This window comes from Cydia strobilella, chromosome 19 (assembly GCF_947568885.1).
Source record: "Cydia strobilella chromosome 19, ilCydStro3.1, whole genome shotgun sequence".
NCBI lineage: Eukaryota > Metazoa > Arthropoda > Insecta > Lepidoptera > Tortricidae > Cydia > Cydia strobilella.
In genome coordinates this window covers 4537654-4555851 of record NC_086059.1, presented here as the reverse complement: position 1 = coordinate 4555851, position 18198 = coordinate 4537654, and the positions used below count along the sequence as shown (strand labels likewise).

Genomic DNA, 18198 nt, shown 5'->3' with positions numbered 1-18198 from the left:
AACCAAAAACAAAAAGAAAACACAGAACTTCTAAAAACTTGGGCCTAATTTATTGACATTGACGGATCACAAAGTACGAATGTGATTCCTTGCCGCAATCGGCCAATCAATCAATATCTATTTATTAGTGTGATAATCTGCTATGCGCGTTTTACCAGTATACCTTAGGTAATTAAAATGCAGGTATACCTACAGTTTGTAAAATAGAGATTTATATTATGTAACAGGAGCAATAAATTAAACTGTAGGCTCGTCAAAGTGACCAACATTTATTCTCCAACTTTTAAAAATAGAACCGTTTTTCCCCCGAAGGGTAAAGGAGGGAGGGGGAGGGGGGGAGGGGTTTTGGTAAAGGATCTAGTTGGGCAAAGTATAACACAAGGTTTTTCACTCTGTGCTTTTCCCTCTGCACAGTTTCTTAACTGCCATTTTGCAGTTGGTTATACAGTTACGATCCTCAGAATGTATATAGGTAGGTTAGTTTTTTAGGTTCGTTCACGGCAAACAATTCCTTGTTTGTTATCGACCAAGACCAACATTTGTACACAACCAAGATTTACTGTAACTGCGTTTCGTTATCAATTTCGCGCCAAACCCGCCAATTGAAATTCAGCTGCTCATCGTCCTAAAAGGTGGCACACAATTCGATCGATGACGTAGACTAACCGGGTCGCACATGGGTAATATCAGGACCATGCAGATCTTTAAAAAAAAATGTGAGTCCGACCAAGCAGACATCGAACAATAATGCGACCAATAAGACGTCCACCACCGTATTAATGGTAGACCATGAGACAACGGTTGTTTGTCTAACAAGACAACGTCATTTCATTGTCATTTCAGAGGACGATACGATGCCGTCTCATAGGACGACACGTTAGGGTCTCACGATACGACAAAATGTCGTCTTATCGAACAACGGAATCTAGTTCTACGGGGCGACGCAATATCTTCTCACGGGACGATACCACGGGATGACGCGATATCTTTCCACAGGATGACGCAACTCATCAGGACGACGCCTTGTCGTTTTACCGGACGACGCTTGGCGTTCCACAGGGATGCCAAGTCGTCTCACGGGACGACGCCATGTCGTCTCACGGGACGACGCCATGTTGTCTCACGGGACGACGCCATGTCGTCTCACGGGACGACGCCATGTCGTCCCAGAGGCATAAGTACCAGTGTACTTTTTATGACGGTGCCTGTAGTAAGGTCACTGCGTCTCGTCGCTGGGCCACGGGCACCGAGCGGAATGTCATCGGAATGATGAATGTCAGGGATGCCATGTCGTCTCACGGGACGACGCTTGTCGTCTCACGGGGCGACGTCATGTCGTCTCACGGGGAGACGTCATGTCGTCCCACGGGACGACGCCATGTCGTCTCACGGGACGACACCATGTCGTCTCACGAGACGACACCATGTCGTCTCACGAGACGACGCCATGTCGTCTCACGGGGCGACGCTTGTCGTCCCAGAGGACGAAACCATGAGGCATAAGTACCGGTGTACTTTTTGTGACGGTGCCTGTAGTAAGGTCACTGCGTCTCGTCGCTGGGCCATGGGCACCGAGCGGAATTTCACGAAGTCGGAGGTATTCAAAATTCTTCCACGTCCCACAGGACGACGCCATGAGGCATAAGTACTTACCCGTGTATTTTTTTATGACGGTGCCTATAGGAAGGTCACTGCGTCTCGTCGCTGGGCCATGGGCACCGAGCGGAATGTCACGAAGTCGAAGGTATTCAAAACATTTTCACGATTTGAAATTTCTCGATCTTCTTTAAACTTGCTTTGTAAACGTGTTGCTCGGCTGAGTTACAAAAGCGTACTGACGAGAAAGCAGCCGAGCGCTAGCAACCGGGCGACATTAGTACTTGAGTGGCGCGATAGATGGCGCTGCAAGTTGATAAATTCCCTTAATTAGGGCTGAGTTACAAGGGTGTTATCTCATATGTGGTTCAAGCGGGAGGCAAGGATACCTAAATAGCGTTTTGAAATTTAGTACTTACTTACACTTTAAAATTATTCTAAGACGCAATGTATTGCGAATTTTGTTGTTTAAAGCGTGACAAAAGCAACGTCAATTATAATGATAACAACGTTTATTGAAGATAATAACCAATTTTTATGAAAAATAGGAAGTCTAATCGTTTGGTAATTTTAAAAAGTTGTTAAATAAAAGTTTTATCGTTGGAGGAGTACCTTTCCAATATATATATGTTTTAATTATTTGCTCGTATTACGGGGCCCACCCGGTATAAGATTAAACAAGGAAAGATTATCGACCACTATAATATCCCAAGAGGCTAGATGGCTTGATCAAAGGATCAGATACAGAAGGCTGTACTCTTGGTCACGGCACGCGCCGTCAGGTTTTTTCCTGCGGTTGTAATAAATAGGAGTTAATTTTAATATTTTACTGTTCAGAAACATAACACGAGCTGCTTCTTCTTAGTAAACTAGAACGTACGTTCGCAGTAACAAAGTTTGCCCTTTAAATAAGGTTTTTGTAAAGAGAAATGTCTCAGGAGCACATTTGTCTCATCGTAAAGTACTTTTAGTGCATGTGGGCCGTAAATGGGGTCGCGAGTCTGCAAACAGTGTATTGTTGGCAACGAAATGCGAATCATAATGCTGCATATTGCAATACAGCAGAGCTTATGGGCGATGTTGCTGTGTAAATACAGGGGTATTTAACTGAGGTTTACAGTTTTGTATTGTTTTACTTATCTGCAGCCGATTGTACGTTTTAAAAATTTATTTCGTTTTGATTTTTTTTGTAAAAGTAACTGTAATTCAATTTTTATTATCAACTTTGAAGGTACATTATTAGGTGTTACTGGTTATATCCTTTTAGGTATTTCCTATATTTACAGCTTTTATTTTCTTCAAGATATTCCACTTTCTTTCAGCCCAATCAGTAATATTTCCCAAAGGACACTGACGTGAACTTTTCTTGCCCCTATATATACGAACAAGCAAATTGTATAAAAACCTTTAAATAACTAGTCGGGTTAAAGGCTTTTTTTAATTATAAATAACATTTTTCTTTATCAAAGTCTATTAAAATTGTATCCACGTTATCAACGCGTCACTACGAATTAACAGTATTAACAACCAACCAACCATTTAAATATCAACTTAAACAAATATTGTAAATGAAATAAAAGCTTGTGAAAACTGTTTATCATCAAAATTGTTTACACCCGTATAATAGCCATGTGATGTTTCTCTAAATTACAATTACTATATTTAATCAAGTACCTAACCCACTTATCAGACGTGCTTACTGAGGCCTGCGGCATGTATCCAACTATCCAAGTAATTCTGTAATATTATGTATTTCTCGAGCTAATCTCGAATTTCAAACTAGGCCTGGAGAAATATTGGTTTTACAATTTCAGGTACAACTTTGGATCTGTTTCGGTTTTGGAAAATGTTCATATTATACTTATAATTGCTATTATTGATGTTAGAACAAGTTTATTAAATTGGTTTAGCCACGTTAGATTTAGTTTCCGAAATCAACATTATGTATGTACTAGTTGTAGAAGAAGGTAGGTTATCTTGTCTCTTTATTTACTCTTCGCGCCTTAGAAAAATATTTATACACGGGTTAAAAATTCAGTAAGTAAAAAATAGGTACTGTGTTTAATAAAGAGCATAATAATGTATATGTAACTATAATCACACTTACATGTAAAAATCTATGAAATACTACTTCCCTCTTAGCGCCCCAAAATATAAGTACACTTTACGCCCACGTTTATACAAATTTACCTTCCTACTTAATTGGTAAATTTAAGGCTTAATTGGTTGGGTAAAAATATAACTTCTGTTTCATAAAAGTATTGCACATGAAGCTAAGCTTAATAAGTTGAAGTACCTAGCTAAGACGTTGAACCGCGCATCAAATATAACTTTACTCGGAAACCAGGACGGCAAACTAATAAAAACTGAAACAATTTGATGCACTTCTCCGTATTGAATGATTTATGAAGGAAGTTCAATCGCGCGATGAAACACTTGGAGAGTCACCACCGATCTTTTGAAAGAAATCTAGGTCAGTGATCGACCGTATTACGGGATTCTCTTAAGGGGCCCACTGATTATCAGTCCGCCGGACCAGGGATCGGATACCGGTATTTTTTGTATGGGAATGAAACCGGTATTTTTTCGTTCTTTGTTAATTATTTCATTTCTAATAGGGTAGTTGACAATTTTTTTTATGGTATCAGTCGATCAGGTTTGTTTTGAGGATCAAATGTCTGTATGGGACCCATTGTCTTAAAGCAATACAAAAGTCACAAATGATGGTCAAAGTCTGGCATCGCCACTTTTTTTACTGAGCAAACGCTCTAACACAAATGGCAACACATCGTGACGTCACTGTGTGTCACTTTGCTTAGAAGCCGTTTCGATGTATGGAAAACAAGGCAATTGCGATTATATCGGTGAAAATGTCGCTTTGACATATGTATATTGTTGCTGTACAATATTTTTTAAGTAAAACGTAAGGAATCGAATAGTACCGTTATTGTTTTCCTATTTGAAAGTTTAAAAAAAAGTTTTTTTCGAAACTGAGGTCTTGCATATTTTTATTATTTCCATATATTTGTTACTTAAGTTTCCCATTTATTGTGATATAAATTGCTCATTTTCTATCTGTTTAACTAGATTTATTTATAAAATTCAACATGTGTCAGCTACCCTATTGGACAATCTAAGAATACGAAGTCGTTGCCTAAAAACACAACTGAGTCCTCCATTTGGAGTATAAAATAGCAAGCACAAGTTTAGTGTTGCCAAAGTATGAAGTGCTTCGGGTTTAGTAGATTTTAGCAATTTTTAAAATTACCTTGCTCTTGAAATTACCCCAATGCCCCTTAATAATAAAGTGCGCCTGATTTCGCTAACGCAAATATCCAAATGTATACGAGCTTGATATCTTTAATATTGCATTGCATGTTTATAAACAGAATTCAGGCCCTGGAGGAAGTCAGTCGGTCCTTATAAAATCTCATTCTATTCTATTCTATTCTATTCTTAGGCAAGTCTAGGTAGACCTCAAAAACAATTTATATATGAAACACTCCATGCTCATTAACGGGATGAACAAAAATAAACCCAATTCATTCAAAGCATTTAATATGTATAACTCATTGAACTGTGACCTTTATTCAGAGCAGGAAATTTTGGCATTGTTTACCTTTACAATCAAAATTTTAAATAATTCGATTTCAACTGACGTAGGACCCTCTTAATTTGGGGGATGGATTTGATTGAACAGGGTTTTGAAATCTAAAAGTCGGAGGCACCGCAACAATTTTAGGAACCCATGGTTATTTTCAGTGTTGTTTAGAATTTGTGACTTTTTCAGAGGGTATGACTTGATTTGAAGAGACTGCGCTTGAAATACTTTTGTCTTTTTTCAATCACAAATCGATAATTTTCCTACTTTTTTTAAAAATAAAACTAGTTAATTAAAAATATCCCAAATTTAATTGAAACTAATTTTGAATAACTAATGAAAACTAGTTTTTACCGAGGCACTGTGAAAACTAGTTTTGACCGAAAAATCCCAGTTAAAACTAGTTTTACCCGGGCACATTGCGGAAATTTGTTTTAAGTAGGGATAATGGGTTTTTACGGTAACATATACAATGAAACACTGATTTAAACTTTCACGATTTTTACTCATTATTATTAAAAACTTAATAATAAAACTTATTTTACGCGATTAAGTCCCGTCATTGTAAATAATAATTAATATACAATTAATACTGGCAATGTTTATTTTTCAGTCTCTGTAAGTACATTTTCGTGAAACCACTTAAAGATCACTCAAGCCGTCTGTCACAGGCACTTTTCTCACGTCAACTCCGACAATAGCTTGGGTAGTCTATTTATTTTGTCTATTTTTACAAGACATAGGATAACAAAGAACACATAGTTACCCTAACTACAACAAATATTTTTTAAGGAAATCGTATGAATAGCATTAAACGTGGTTGTATTTACGAGTGGTAGTGCCTTTAAACCAATATTTGTGCGGAATAAAAAGACGCAGTAAAGTATGTATGGGAACCCTCAAGACACCAGAACGGAAATTGAATATAAAGTGGACTGTATCTGAAATTAACGACAAGTATTTGTTTGACGCTTAGAATTAAGGGTATTAGAAGAAATGCTTGCGCACATACCTTTGGAGCTCGTTGTGTGTCTCTTCGGCTGGCCAGTACTTCATAAAACTTTCACCAAAACTTCAGCGTCAATCACGTGTATCACTTTCACTCCAGTTCAACAGTTTTTGCTAGTTTTCACACATTTTGATTTATTCAAATTAAAGACGATGCTGTTAGTCAAGCATCTATTCGGGAACTAAATTAGCCAAGATGGCGCCTCATACAAGTGCCGTACAACGAGACGGCGATACGGCTTTGTGCGCGTTGGCAAGGGATAGGTAGCTTGGAAGGGTTTACAGCGTTTTCACAAGTACCTACATTTAAAAGTATTAAGAAAAAACCTACCTTAAACAAAAATATCAAATTTGAAACTCAACAACGAGTATCTATAAAACTCCCGTGAGACTCAGACATATTAGATTATTTTGAACCGGGTCACTCACGTATTATTAAGTAGAATAGCAAACATGTAGTCGAACATGTCGAGCTATTCGACTTAATAATGCGTGAGTGACCCGGTTTTAAATAATCTAACGAGTATCTACTTAAAAAGTGTGTACGTAGTACTTAGTAGTTTTGTAATATGAATTACTTAATTGCATTCACTGTAGAGATGTCGAATTGTAAGTATAAGTCATCGGTATGAGCCGGTATATTTATCCTCCTAAGGCCCAAGGTCCTACCTATTAGTACCTCTTCAGTTCGATGAAATTTAAATCCTATTCAAGTGGAACAGTCGCTTTTGCTTTGTTTCGTTAAATTTTTCAACAACGCAATATCAACTCTATTTCCTACACTATAGGTTCAAATTTCAATGGCAAATTTTGAATTTTTCCTTTATATGGCTGGGCCTTAGGAGGTTAAGTAGGCATATATATATGTATAAGCCAAATTGCACTTAGTACTAACACACTGCGAAATAATACTACAATTTCTTATCAACTGTCTGTTACTGCAGGGGGCCTACTGCTGACACCGAAGTAAGCAAATTCGGGAATCTTTCTCTGTCACTAATAATAACCCCTTGATTGGAGTAAAAGAGAAAGATGCCCGCAATTTGGGAACTTCGGTGTTTGCGGTAGGCCTTCTGCTCCTAAATTTTCTGTAAACGTGTCTGTAGACGCCTTCTGGGCAATATGGCGCCAGTCTCAGAATAATAAAACCTAAAAGGTACGTTCTGGCAACTGTTGTGAAGGCCTGTATACCCGACCGCGGAAAGGGTCATGATTTTAGCAATCTATATATGTATTTATTTAGGTAGGTAGGTAAGTTGTATCGTGTGTATCGCATGTTTTGATGCATGAGCTAATTTTGATAATTAGGTTTCAAACGATTCGTTTTTACGACACGCTGCTTTTTTAATCTACTTTTAAAGAAGAGGAAGATTTATTACGAAAAATACTGTAATCAGGTTAATGTTTTCAAATGCACATTCTCTGTTCCTGTGGACCACTAATGTCAAAAAGAAGTACCTACTTAGGGCGGCACGTACTGCAACCCTATGAGGTACAGAACATTACGGCCCAAAGAATCTGGAATTTTCTGGATTCAACGGGCATTAGTAATGAGCTTTAAAGGGCCGTCAAAATAGATCACTGTTTGGTCGACGTGACACTCAAAGGCCCACAACGCCCCAATAATAATAATAATAATGTTTTCAAACATTTTAATTGTAACGTATAATGCTTACATAATATTCATATAGGGGTAATCAATATAATGTGCGAATAATGTAAACAAACCCTCATTGCTTCGTAATGATCTTTTCAACAGTTTATGATTACAGTAGCGGCAGAAAATATATTATACTGCTACTACTATTGTTTGCAGGCATTCACTCGAAAATTCATGAAATTAGACTATATATATCATGTAAACAATGATTGTATCATCATCACGACCATATATATATATATATACTGACGTCCCACTGCACAATTGGGGACTTCACACACACCAATTAATGTATGTTATAAAACTTATACATATTGTACTTCTTATTAAAAAAAAAAAAACACTCAAAAATCTAATCATACCAACAATAAAACCTATTAGATGGATCGCTTTTCCCGCCTCGTTAGCCTCTGGTTTAAAAATTAAATCGCATCATTGCTTTACAATTTAGTACCCACCGGGCTACCGCGAAAACTCGGGCAAACTAATTTTTTTTAAATGAACCCTTGCTTAATCGAATTGTCGTTTTCATACGGGGATTTCACAGGGTATTTTACTTGACTGGCGTATTTAATTTCATTACCATTACACAGCGACCCTGACACGACGCTAACCTCTTCATTATTCGCAATCATCCAAGTAGTTTGTGAAACTACCACTTAGTAAAATCAATAGGGCCGATAAGTATCAGCAATGGCAGCTATTCGTAATGTAGGGCAATCATCGTCGTGGCCCGTAGTGATGCGCCTCAATTCCTTTCCAGATTAATATGATTTTCTAGACCACAGTGCCCCCTTATTTCCGGAGACATCCATCGAATCCTATCGATTCTTGAAATTTTGGTACCCCCGTAGATGTGGTGCCCTAAACAATGCCTTTGCTTATTGGTTAAATAAATTAAAGTGCTACTTGAAAAGTTTCCTAACGACAAAATGCAAGCAGCAAGTGAACAAGCTGATATTGATACAGTGAACTTAGAATAGAATAGAAGAGAAAATATTCATTAATACGTATTCAAGCAAATTTTGCTTGAATACGTAACAATCAGATCTTATAAACGCAACAGTAGACACAACATCAACATGCAAAATATTTACAAAATGGTATGTACATTAAGGCTTGACTTAATCTTAGACTTTGTCGTCACTTGCTATCAGAAAGGTTGGGTCAATCTGCATTCTGCGAATTTTTTTTTAAATATGTTTATGCGAATGATGTTCTCGACATGGTCAGTTACCTAGAAATTTAATAGGAGATTGATTATAAGAAATATCCCCGCAAAAATGTATACAAATAGTGTTTGTAAATGTAAATAAAAAAGAAAAAAATATTTATTTTCAGACAGTTACAGTCCATAGTTGTTAGTATTAACTTACAGGCTATGTTATGTTACAGAACAGTACCTACACTAAATTTCATACTAATAAATTACAAATTATTGTGGCCGATCTACCGAACTGCATGTTTGTGAACATGCAATTCGATATATCGTCCCAAAATAACAGAATATAACCTGTTGGCTATCATTTTCAGGATCCCGTTGGAGCTCCCACGTATGCGGTGTACCAGTGATGCTATATTTTTTCGCATAATGGCATAAAAATTATCTACGTGCGCGTCCGCAAACATGCCACTACAGTATCGCGGGAGCCACACCAGGGCCCTGAAAATGTTGTTATACTGGACCCTCAGAGAGTCAAAGGATTTCTGCTTAAAATTAGTCCACAGGCCGCTATTATAAAAACATTGGAATACGCACGGAATACAGTAATTTTGACCTCCGTGTTACACTTAGCGAACCTGTGCGCCAACATACCGCCACAAATATTAGAATATATAAAAGAACAATTTCAAAAACGGGATCGGGAGATTTTCATCGGCACATCACTATCGGCATCCCGTGATCTGGCAACTTTGTTTATTACTTTCCTAATTTCGCTTTATTGTCCGACTACCTCTCAGCAAGTAGATAAATAAAAACTAAATTGTTTTCGCCGTACCCGTATATCGTTGATCCTTTGTTTGGAAAAATGTAGGGTTTCAATTCAAGGATGCCAACGGGACTCTTTTACTAAGCCTTCCTTGTTCGTCTGTCCGTATGACAGTCAGCGGGCTGTATCTCTTAAGCTGTAATAAGTAGACAGTTGACATTTTTATATTGTTTATTTTTATTGCCATCATAACAAATATTTTTTTTATACATATATTTGCTGTGTCTAAAATTCTAAAAGATTTATATTACTTAATCGTAAACACAATACAACACTACACCACCACTACTAACAAAAAAAAATTATAAAACTCAATAAAACGCAGAGAGCTCTAAAGGAATAAAAAATTAAACTTCTTACGAAAAATAATTTTATGTTTAAATGCACCTCACTGCTTTTTGATCTCACAATAATTTGGTAAACCGTTTTTTTTTTATTGAAACGTGAAACGTTTTCGTTGGTAATGAGATGAAGCAACAAACCCCGAAGGCAAACACTTAAGATAAATTAAACATGGCTTACTCGTAGATTTTCCGAATTTTACCTGTAAGGACATTTTATTAGAGTAATGAAATAAAGTTTGATATAATTTGAGAGGTTTATGGGATATTTATTACACCGACAGTTACTTATGGTATTTATATATATAACTGACCGAATGTGAGCGCGGAATGTGACCGTTACAGGTTGAACAAAATACTAAGGTAATATTAAGAATATAATATTAAGTTGCTTTGAAAAGCCTTAAAATAGACAAGCCATTTAAAATAGCGTCTGCTCGCCAGCGGTAAATACAGACAGAAGGGTTTTAGGGGTAAAAAGTAGTACTCCCTTGACGGGGGTAACGCGTGTGTTACAAAAATAGGTCTGTATAAATTGATTTTGCAACGTACTGATGCGCAAGTAAATCTACGTTTAATTCAAATTTATATTTCCTTCCGTAATGTGTGAGAATACGATTAATCATAGTTTAAGTTGCTTTTGTTAAGGCGAATTGTGACAGATTTATGTTCGTAAAAGGGAGTACTATAACGATACATTGTGCTTTAAAATGTAAAATATATTTTTTACTACGCTTAAAAGCAAAACAAACGGGTTGATTTGTATGGCTAGTTCTTATTCTTATTGCACTCGGTGGTAGATATATAGTAAATTGACCAAATAGGTAATTTATTTAAAATGATGTGATAAATTGGGTTGATAGTTTTTGACGACCGAAGTCGCGGGCAGAGGCTAATAATTTTATTATACTATAGTAGGTACTACACCTTATAAAAAAACAGTCCCCCGCCGCCTGTCTGTCTGTACGTTCGCTATAAACTTAAAAACTACTGAACGGATTTTTATGCGGTTTTCACCTATCAATAGAGTGATTCTTGAGCAAGATTTAGATAATTTGTTAAACCGTGCGAAGCCGGGCCGGGTCGCTAGTCGGGTCGGGGTGGGTTTAATAAGTGTTTGTGAAAACAACAGTGTTTGTTGTTATCAATTATCATTCTACGGTATCAAAACACGTTGTTGTGGTACGTTTGTTTCTAATTACTTGTACATGTAATTCAACGCTGTTAGCAGAGCTGCACTTGCATGGTGTTCTGATAGAAGCATACGAGTAAATAAACGGAACCAGAGTAACAGTTTCGATTAGAGCATATTAGTAGCTTGTGACAACTCGGCGACATTTCCCCTGGAAGCTTATCAAGCACATTGTTCTGAATCCGACCAGCTGACTTTGAACATACATAAGGATATATATTAAATCACATTTACAATCGGGGTCTATCGCGAATGTATTTTGTTACCTTTATTTACCGACGTTTCGACATAGGTTTCACTGGTCGTGGTCGCGGCTAACTGACATCCCAGCAAAATGTCAAAACAGAGATTTGTGTGACTACCCGACGAAAAGTGTATTTAAAGTTTGGGGTAGACATCACATTTTCAAACCACCCACTACACATATATGTTAATTATTGCCAATGGTCCGACACGCAACACTCACAACATCCGCGCACACATCCGAAGATAGATCCCTTGGCTTTAACTTCGGGATCACTGGATACATGAGGATAACGCGGGCACAGTCGTGTTTTTTTTTGTTAGCACAGTTTCGATAGGTAGCACAACTGCGTTTCAGTTTCTTTGTTTAAAAGTGACAGTTCGTCACTTAGTCGCATGGTCGCGTCAATTAAGGCAACGGATGAAGTTTTTACATTTTGGCAATCGGCATCTGCACGTTTTGCGCGCTTCACCACAACCACCAGTTCGATACTGACATATACGCGAGCGTGTGCGTAACTTACTTTCTATAAGTATGCGTAGAAACACTAACCGACGTTATCGAATATGTCAGTTTAACACTGCTAAGGTAGTAGTGGTAAGGCTACAAGTAATAGTAGTGAACTCCCACCGTATCGTTGCATGTTTGTAACTGTTACTCCGTCCACGTTACTTTACTCTTTTGCTAGAAGTTCGTTTAATTAGTTACGTGTTTGATTGCTCCTAGTCGTTTACGAGAAGTTGATTGGTTTTGTTTATAAGACAGCGGCCATTACACTTTGCCCGCGGGTTTGCGAATTTTAGTCTAAGTTTGTGTTAGTTAATTTTAGATATTTTCATTCGTTTACAACTTTAGTATGGTGTTGTCTACTGTTTAAATTATTTACAACATCAGTGTTGAATAGCGGTTACTGCTTCGTTGTGTAAGTCTATAAAATTAATTGTTTATACCTCAAATAAATGGCTGTCTATAGACAACTTTGGGGAATATACTGTCTTATTAAATGTACGAAATTTGCATTCTTTTTAACAATTTCGGGGTATCATCTCGCAGAATGTTGAGAAATCAAGGATGACTCACTGTAGAACGGTACGGGTTCAGGGCCGAGGCGTTTCGTTTTCTATAGAATATTAGCATCATGTGATCACTGATGATCACTCGTCATAAAAAACGAATTGATCACGCATTGACGCATAAGTCATCCTAAATTATTATTTTATACTTGCCTATTGAGCGCCAAGAAGGTTTGGACTGTATTTACTTTCCTTTTTTGATGTTAAATTAAGTGTTAAAAATAATATTTTCTAAATTATTTTTTTCTTGATGTAGGTATAAGATTTCGTACCAGATTTAGCTAATAGCCACCCTAGTGAAATTTATCAATGCAAATATGTAATACCTAAAATGTAAACTGTATCCTCAAAAAGTCCTATAACCCGAGCGGCCAAGAGGGTGCAACTGCAAATTGTCGATTAATGCCGCGAGATCCGATAGATAGCGCAGATAGTCAAAGCTTAGAAATTAGGTCATGTCGTCACTTATCTACGTCGGCAGACTCGGCAGTGTTTGGGCTTAACCCGTCAGCTTACATCACTTTAACTTGTGGGGCATTCTACTTGCTTATAAAGTAAGTAGTTCTACTCGCTAGCCGTAGTATATTCATCATCGACATAATTAAAGGCAGAGGCCTCTCACTAGTCATGGGTTCCAAGACAAAGTTATCAATCGACAGAGATAGCGCAAAAGGTCAAAGCTTAGAAATTGGGTCGTGTCGTCACTTATCGCCACCGGTAGTGTTTGGGCTCAGCCCGTCAGCTTATGTCACCCTAACTTGTGGGGCATTTCTACTTGCTTACAAAGTGAGTATGATATTGCAGCCAAAGTATAAACACCTCATTATCAACATACCTAAGTGACCTATATATTAAGACCAAATTCTGGGTACGGGCCTTCTCACAAGATGCTTTCGGCAATAGTTTAGACACCATATTTAAATCAGAATTTCTTCGCAAACATAATTTAAATTAAATTAAATAATTCATAATAATGTGCAGATTTAGTCACGATGTTTTCCTTCACCGAAAAGCTAGTCTGATTAGTAGATATTAATCGCACATAAGTTCCGAACCGTTTAGCAGTCAATAGAGATAGCGGAGATAGTCAAAGCTTATAAATGGGGTAGTGTTACTTATCGCCATAAAGGAGTGCGATTACCGAGTCCTTTGCGAATAAAGCCGCGTGCCTAAAGCTGGCGAGCACTTACATACTAAAACACTGTTTGAGGAACTTGTTGAACAAAATCTGGCATGAGTTGCGTGCCAACGAAGTTCATAAAGCTGTACGTTCCTATTCAATTTTGATATGTATTGACTGTTGACGCTGTACCTGCATGCTTCAGCAATAAACCAGTCATTGGTCCGAACGGTTGTTTTACTAAACACCTCACTGGCGACGACGCGAGAGTACCCACGCATTTAACCAAATATGGCGCAGTCTTATCTCGGTTCTTTGCCTAATTTCGACTACAAATCCGGAGAGTGGTCTATTTTTAAGGGCAAACTAACTCAGTTTTTCAAAGTAAATGCTAATAGTATTACAGCCGATAACAAATGTGCAGTGTTAATAACGCATCTTTCGGACGATTCGTATCGCTTGGCACGTAATCTCGTGTACCCTCGTGATTTAGAAGTGCATACGTATGACGAACTTATTGCTGTTTTAGATAAACATTTTAAACTAAAAAAGTGTTCGTTTGCCAATAAGGCGAAGTTCTACAGTGCGACGAAAAAGCCAGACGAGTCTTTAGGAGACTGGGCGGCTCGGCTACGCGGGTTGGCAAGTTATTGCGACCTAGGCAGCGCCCTGGAGACGGTGCTGACGGACCGTTTCGTCCTCGGTCTGGGTTCCGGCCCCGAGCGCGACAAGCTGTTTGAGCAAGACGCGGCGACCCTTACGTTCGCCAAGGCGTTGGAGGTCGCAGAGCAAGCGGCTAGTGCTAGGCAAGCCCAGGCGATGGTAGGCGAGACTGGCAGTATCGGCAACGTGCCGATAAAGGAGGAGCCGGTTTTCCGTGCGGCGAGCGCGGCGAGCACTGGGCGCGGCGGCGCCCGTGGCCGCGCCAGCCGCGGTGGCGGAGTTGGCGCCGGCGCCGGTCGTGCTACGGCGGATATCGCATCGGGTTCCAATTGGCATGAACGTGATCACGTAAATAGGTGTAATATTTGCGGTATGAAGAACCACAGTGCGGAAACGTGTCGTTATAAAGGTTATAAGTGCGGCAAGTGTGGTGTTAAGGGACACTTAAAGAAAGTATGCAAACTAAGATTTCACAATATCCAAGCACAGGAAGGAGAATTGGAAACTTCTTGCGAGGACTGTGAGGAGTGCGCGCTGTACAATTTAAGGTATGAACATTACGATCCGATTATTTTAACTGTATTAATCAACGGCGACAGATTCTATATGGAATTAGACTCGGGTTCTGGAATAAGTGTGATTTCCGATAAAAGTTATAAAGAATATTTTTCTCATATTCAGTTACACGAGTGCAACATTAAATTATGTGTTTATAACGGGCATAAAATGACGCCAATGGGTGTATTGTTAGTAAATGCTGAGTACAATTCAATTAAAGACGTTCTTAAGATATATGTCATACCTAAAGGAGGTCCGCCCTTAATTGGCCGTGATTTTATGGCTAAATTCGGCATTAAATTTACCACTGAGGAAAATTATAATAATAATAGTATAGCCATTGACCATTACGCCGGGGAGATTCGACAATTATTACATTCTTATGCCGATTTGTTCAGCGAGGGATTAGGAAATTTTAATAAATTTAAAATATCACTGCGCCTTAAGGAAAATGTTGTACCAGGTTTTTTTAAACCCCGACCAGTTCCCTTTGCCCTTAAGCACAGAGTTGATGAGGAACTCGAACGTCTTGTTGGTTTAGGTATATTAGTACCGGTGAACTTTTCCAAGTACGCGACTCCAATTGTCCCGGTTTTGAAGGAGAACGGGAAAATTAAAATTGCAGGCGATTATTCGGTAACGCTAAACAAAGACTTGGTTATTGACAAATATCCTATGCCGCGTATAGAAGAAGTATTTGCGAAATTAGGAGGCGGCGAACGTTATACAAAGCTGGATTTGAGCAATGCGTATAACCAATTCGTATTGAGTGACGAGTCCCGCGAGCTCACTACCATTAGCACCACTCGAGGATTGTTCCAATATACCAGGCTCGTATATGGTCTGGCCAATGCGCCGGCTATATTTCAGAGAACAATGGAGACCCTGCTGGTAGGTATAGACGGAGTGAGCATCTGGCTGGATGATGTGTGTATCACAGGCCCGGATAAGGCGACTCATTTGGAAAGGTTGCGCGAAGTTTTGTTTCGAATTAAAGACGCCGGTTTAAAATTACAAAAAGATAAGTGCGAGTTCTTTAAATCGAGCGTCACATATTTAGGTTACGTTATTGACAAAAACGGCCTTCGAACTTGCCCCAAAAAGATTGAGGCAATAGTTAATGCCCCGCGCCCATGTAATGTTTTGGATGTTAAGCGGTTTTTAGGGTTTATTAATTATTATCGGAAATTTATACCGCGCGCCTCAAGTGTACTTAATCCGTTGCACGAATTACTTAAGGTCGACGCTGTGTGGAGATGGGGACCCGAGCAGGAGAAGGCATTCATCGCGATTAAACGTGAGATGGCTTCAGGCCGAGTCCTAACTCATTTTGATCCGGAAGCGCGACTGGTCTTGAGTGTTGACGCTGGACCCGCCGGTCTGGGGGCCGTGATATCGCTTGGCCCGGAAGGTCACGAGCGACCCCTGGCTTTCGCCTCCCGGGCACTTACGTCTAGCGAGAAAAACTACAGCCAGGTCCACAAGGAAGCCGCAGCCATAGTGTACGGAGTAAAACATTTCCACCAGTACCTTTACGGACGAAGTGAACCATTTGTACTTAAAACTGACCATCGACCCCTACTTGCCATATTTGGCAAGAAAAATGGCATATCCGTTATGGCTGCCTCGCGTTTGCAACGGTACGCTATTTACTTATCAGCCTACAACTACGTCATTAGTTACATTACTAGTGAAAAAAATGTTGTGGCTGACTATTTCTCTAGGGCACCGCCGAAAGTAGTAAATCCGTCTGAGTTAAATATTGACGAAGGTAGTTCATATTTAAACTTTTTAGACGAGCAAACCTTACCAATATCGTTTGAAGATATTCGGGCGGCAACGGCCTTAGACAAGACAATGAAAATTGTTATGAAGTACATTAAAAACGGGTGGCCGCGTAAAATTAAATGTAAAAATATTCAACCATATTTTAGATGTAAAACTGATTTAGAAATCGAAAAGGGTTGTATTTTACGCGGTCATCGAATAGTTGTCCCTCCGGCCCATAGGGCACGCGTGTTAGAGGAATTGCATAGGGGACACTTAGGAATCGTTAAAACTAAAAGTATTGCGCGCGGTAAGCTTTGGTGGCCAGGTTTGGACTCCGATATAGAACGCATTGTGCAAAATTGCACCGTATGCAGTAAACTGCGGACCGCCCCACCCCGCTCGCCCCTCTCGTAGCCTCGCGCGCGTGCATGCTGGGAACGTCTTCATATTGACTACGTGCAGGTCGGGCAAAGGATGTACTTGGTCGTGGTAGATGCATTCAGCAAATGGTTGGAGTGTTTACACATGAGTAAAGATGTTTCGACAAGATCGTTAATTGTAAAATTAAAATATCTATTTTCTACATTCGGCCTTCCCAAAACTATAGTGTCTGATAATGACCCAAAAATAAATAGTGATTTATTTAGACATTTTTGTGCAGTAAATGGGATAAAATATTTAAATTCACCAATTTACCATCCCTGCAGTAATGGTCAGGCCGAAATATGTGCTAAGATTTCAAAAAAAAAGATAAAATGTGTTCAAAGTTGCGATAATAAAATGTCAACAGAGGCTATTAATGAGCGATTGTTAAGTTTTCTATTTGAATATCGCAACAGTGTCCATTGTAGCACTAACGAAACACCTGCAAAACTCATGTTCGGTAGGGATTTACGTAGTAAACTCGATTTAATTTTACCTAGCAAAGAAACCGATAGTAATAACGAGCAGGTTGGTTTAGCAGGTGCGCGTAAATTTGATGTGGGCCAAGTCGTTTTAGTTCGATGTTTTGTTGCTCAAAGGCCTGTATGGCGAGTGGGAACAATAATAAATAAAGTCGGAAATAGGATGTTTACTGTAGACGTTAAAGATATCGGTAAATGTATACGTCACGTAGATCAGCTGTTGCGATATTCAGGTGGGTCGCTTGCTGATAAGATTGATAATGCTGCGCAAGCAAACCACTCGCCGCCGCCGCCGCCCGCGCCCGCGCCTTCCCCGCGGCCTTTGATCTTTTCGCCCGCTCCGGCTCCGGCGCCGAGGGCACAGGCGTTGCAACCCTCGACCCCGCGCTCACCTATGTTATTGTCGAGGCCGGACGCAATTGAAAATATTGATCAAGAGATAAACGAACCACTAGATATTGCATCCGACAACGACT

General features: G+C 39.1%; 2 protein-coding genes across 2 annotated transcripts in view; both read left to right on the top strand.

The window, feature by feature from the left end:
• The window catches only part of LOC134750287 (uncharacterized), a 196504-nt gene that overhangs the window by 100839 nt on the left and 77467 nt on the right, over positions 1-18198 (top strand). The window lies entirely within an intron of this gene.
• LOC134749982 (uncharacterized protein K02A2.6-like) lies at positions 14081-17553 on the top strand. The gene has a single exon (XM_063685018.1). It carries the CDS (start codon positions 14118-14120, stop codon positions 17229-17231), a length of 3114 nt encoding a protein of 1037 aa, XP_063541088.1. The 5' UTR covers positions 14081-14117; the 3' UTR covers positions 17232-17553.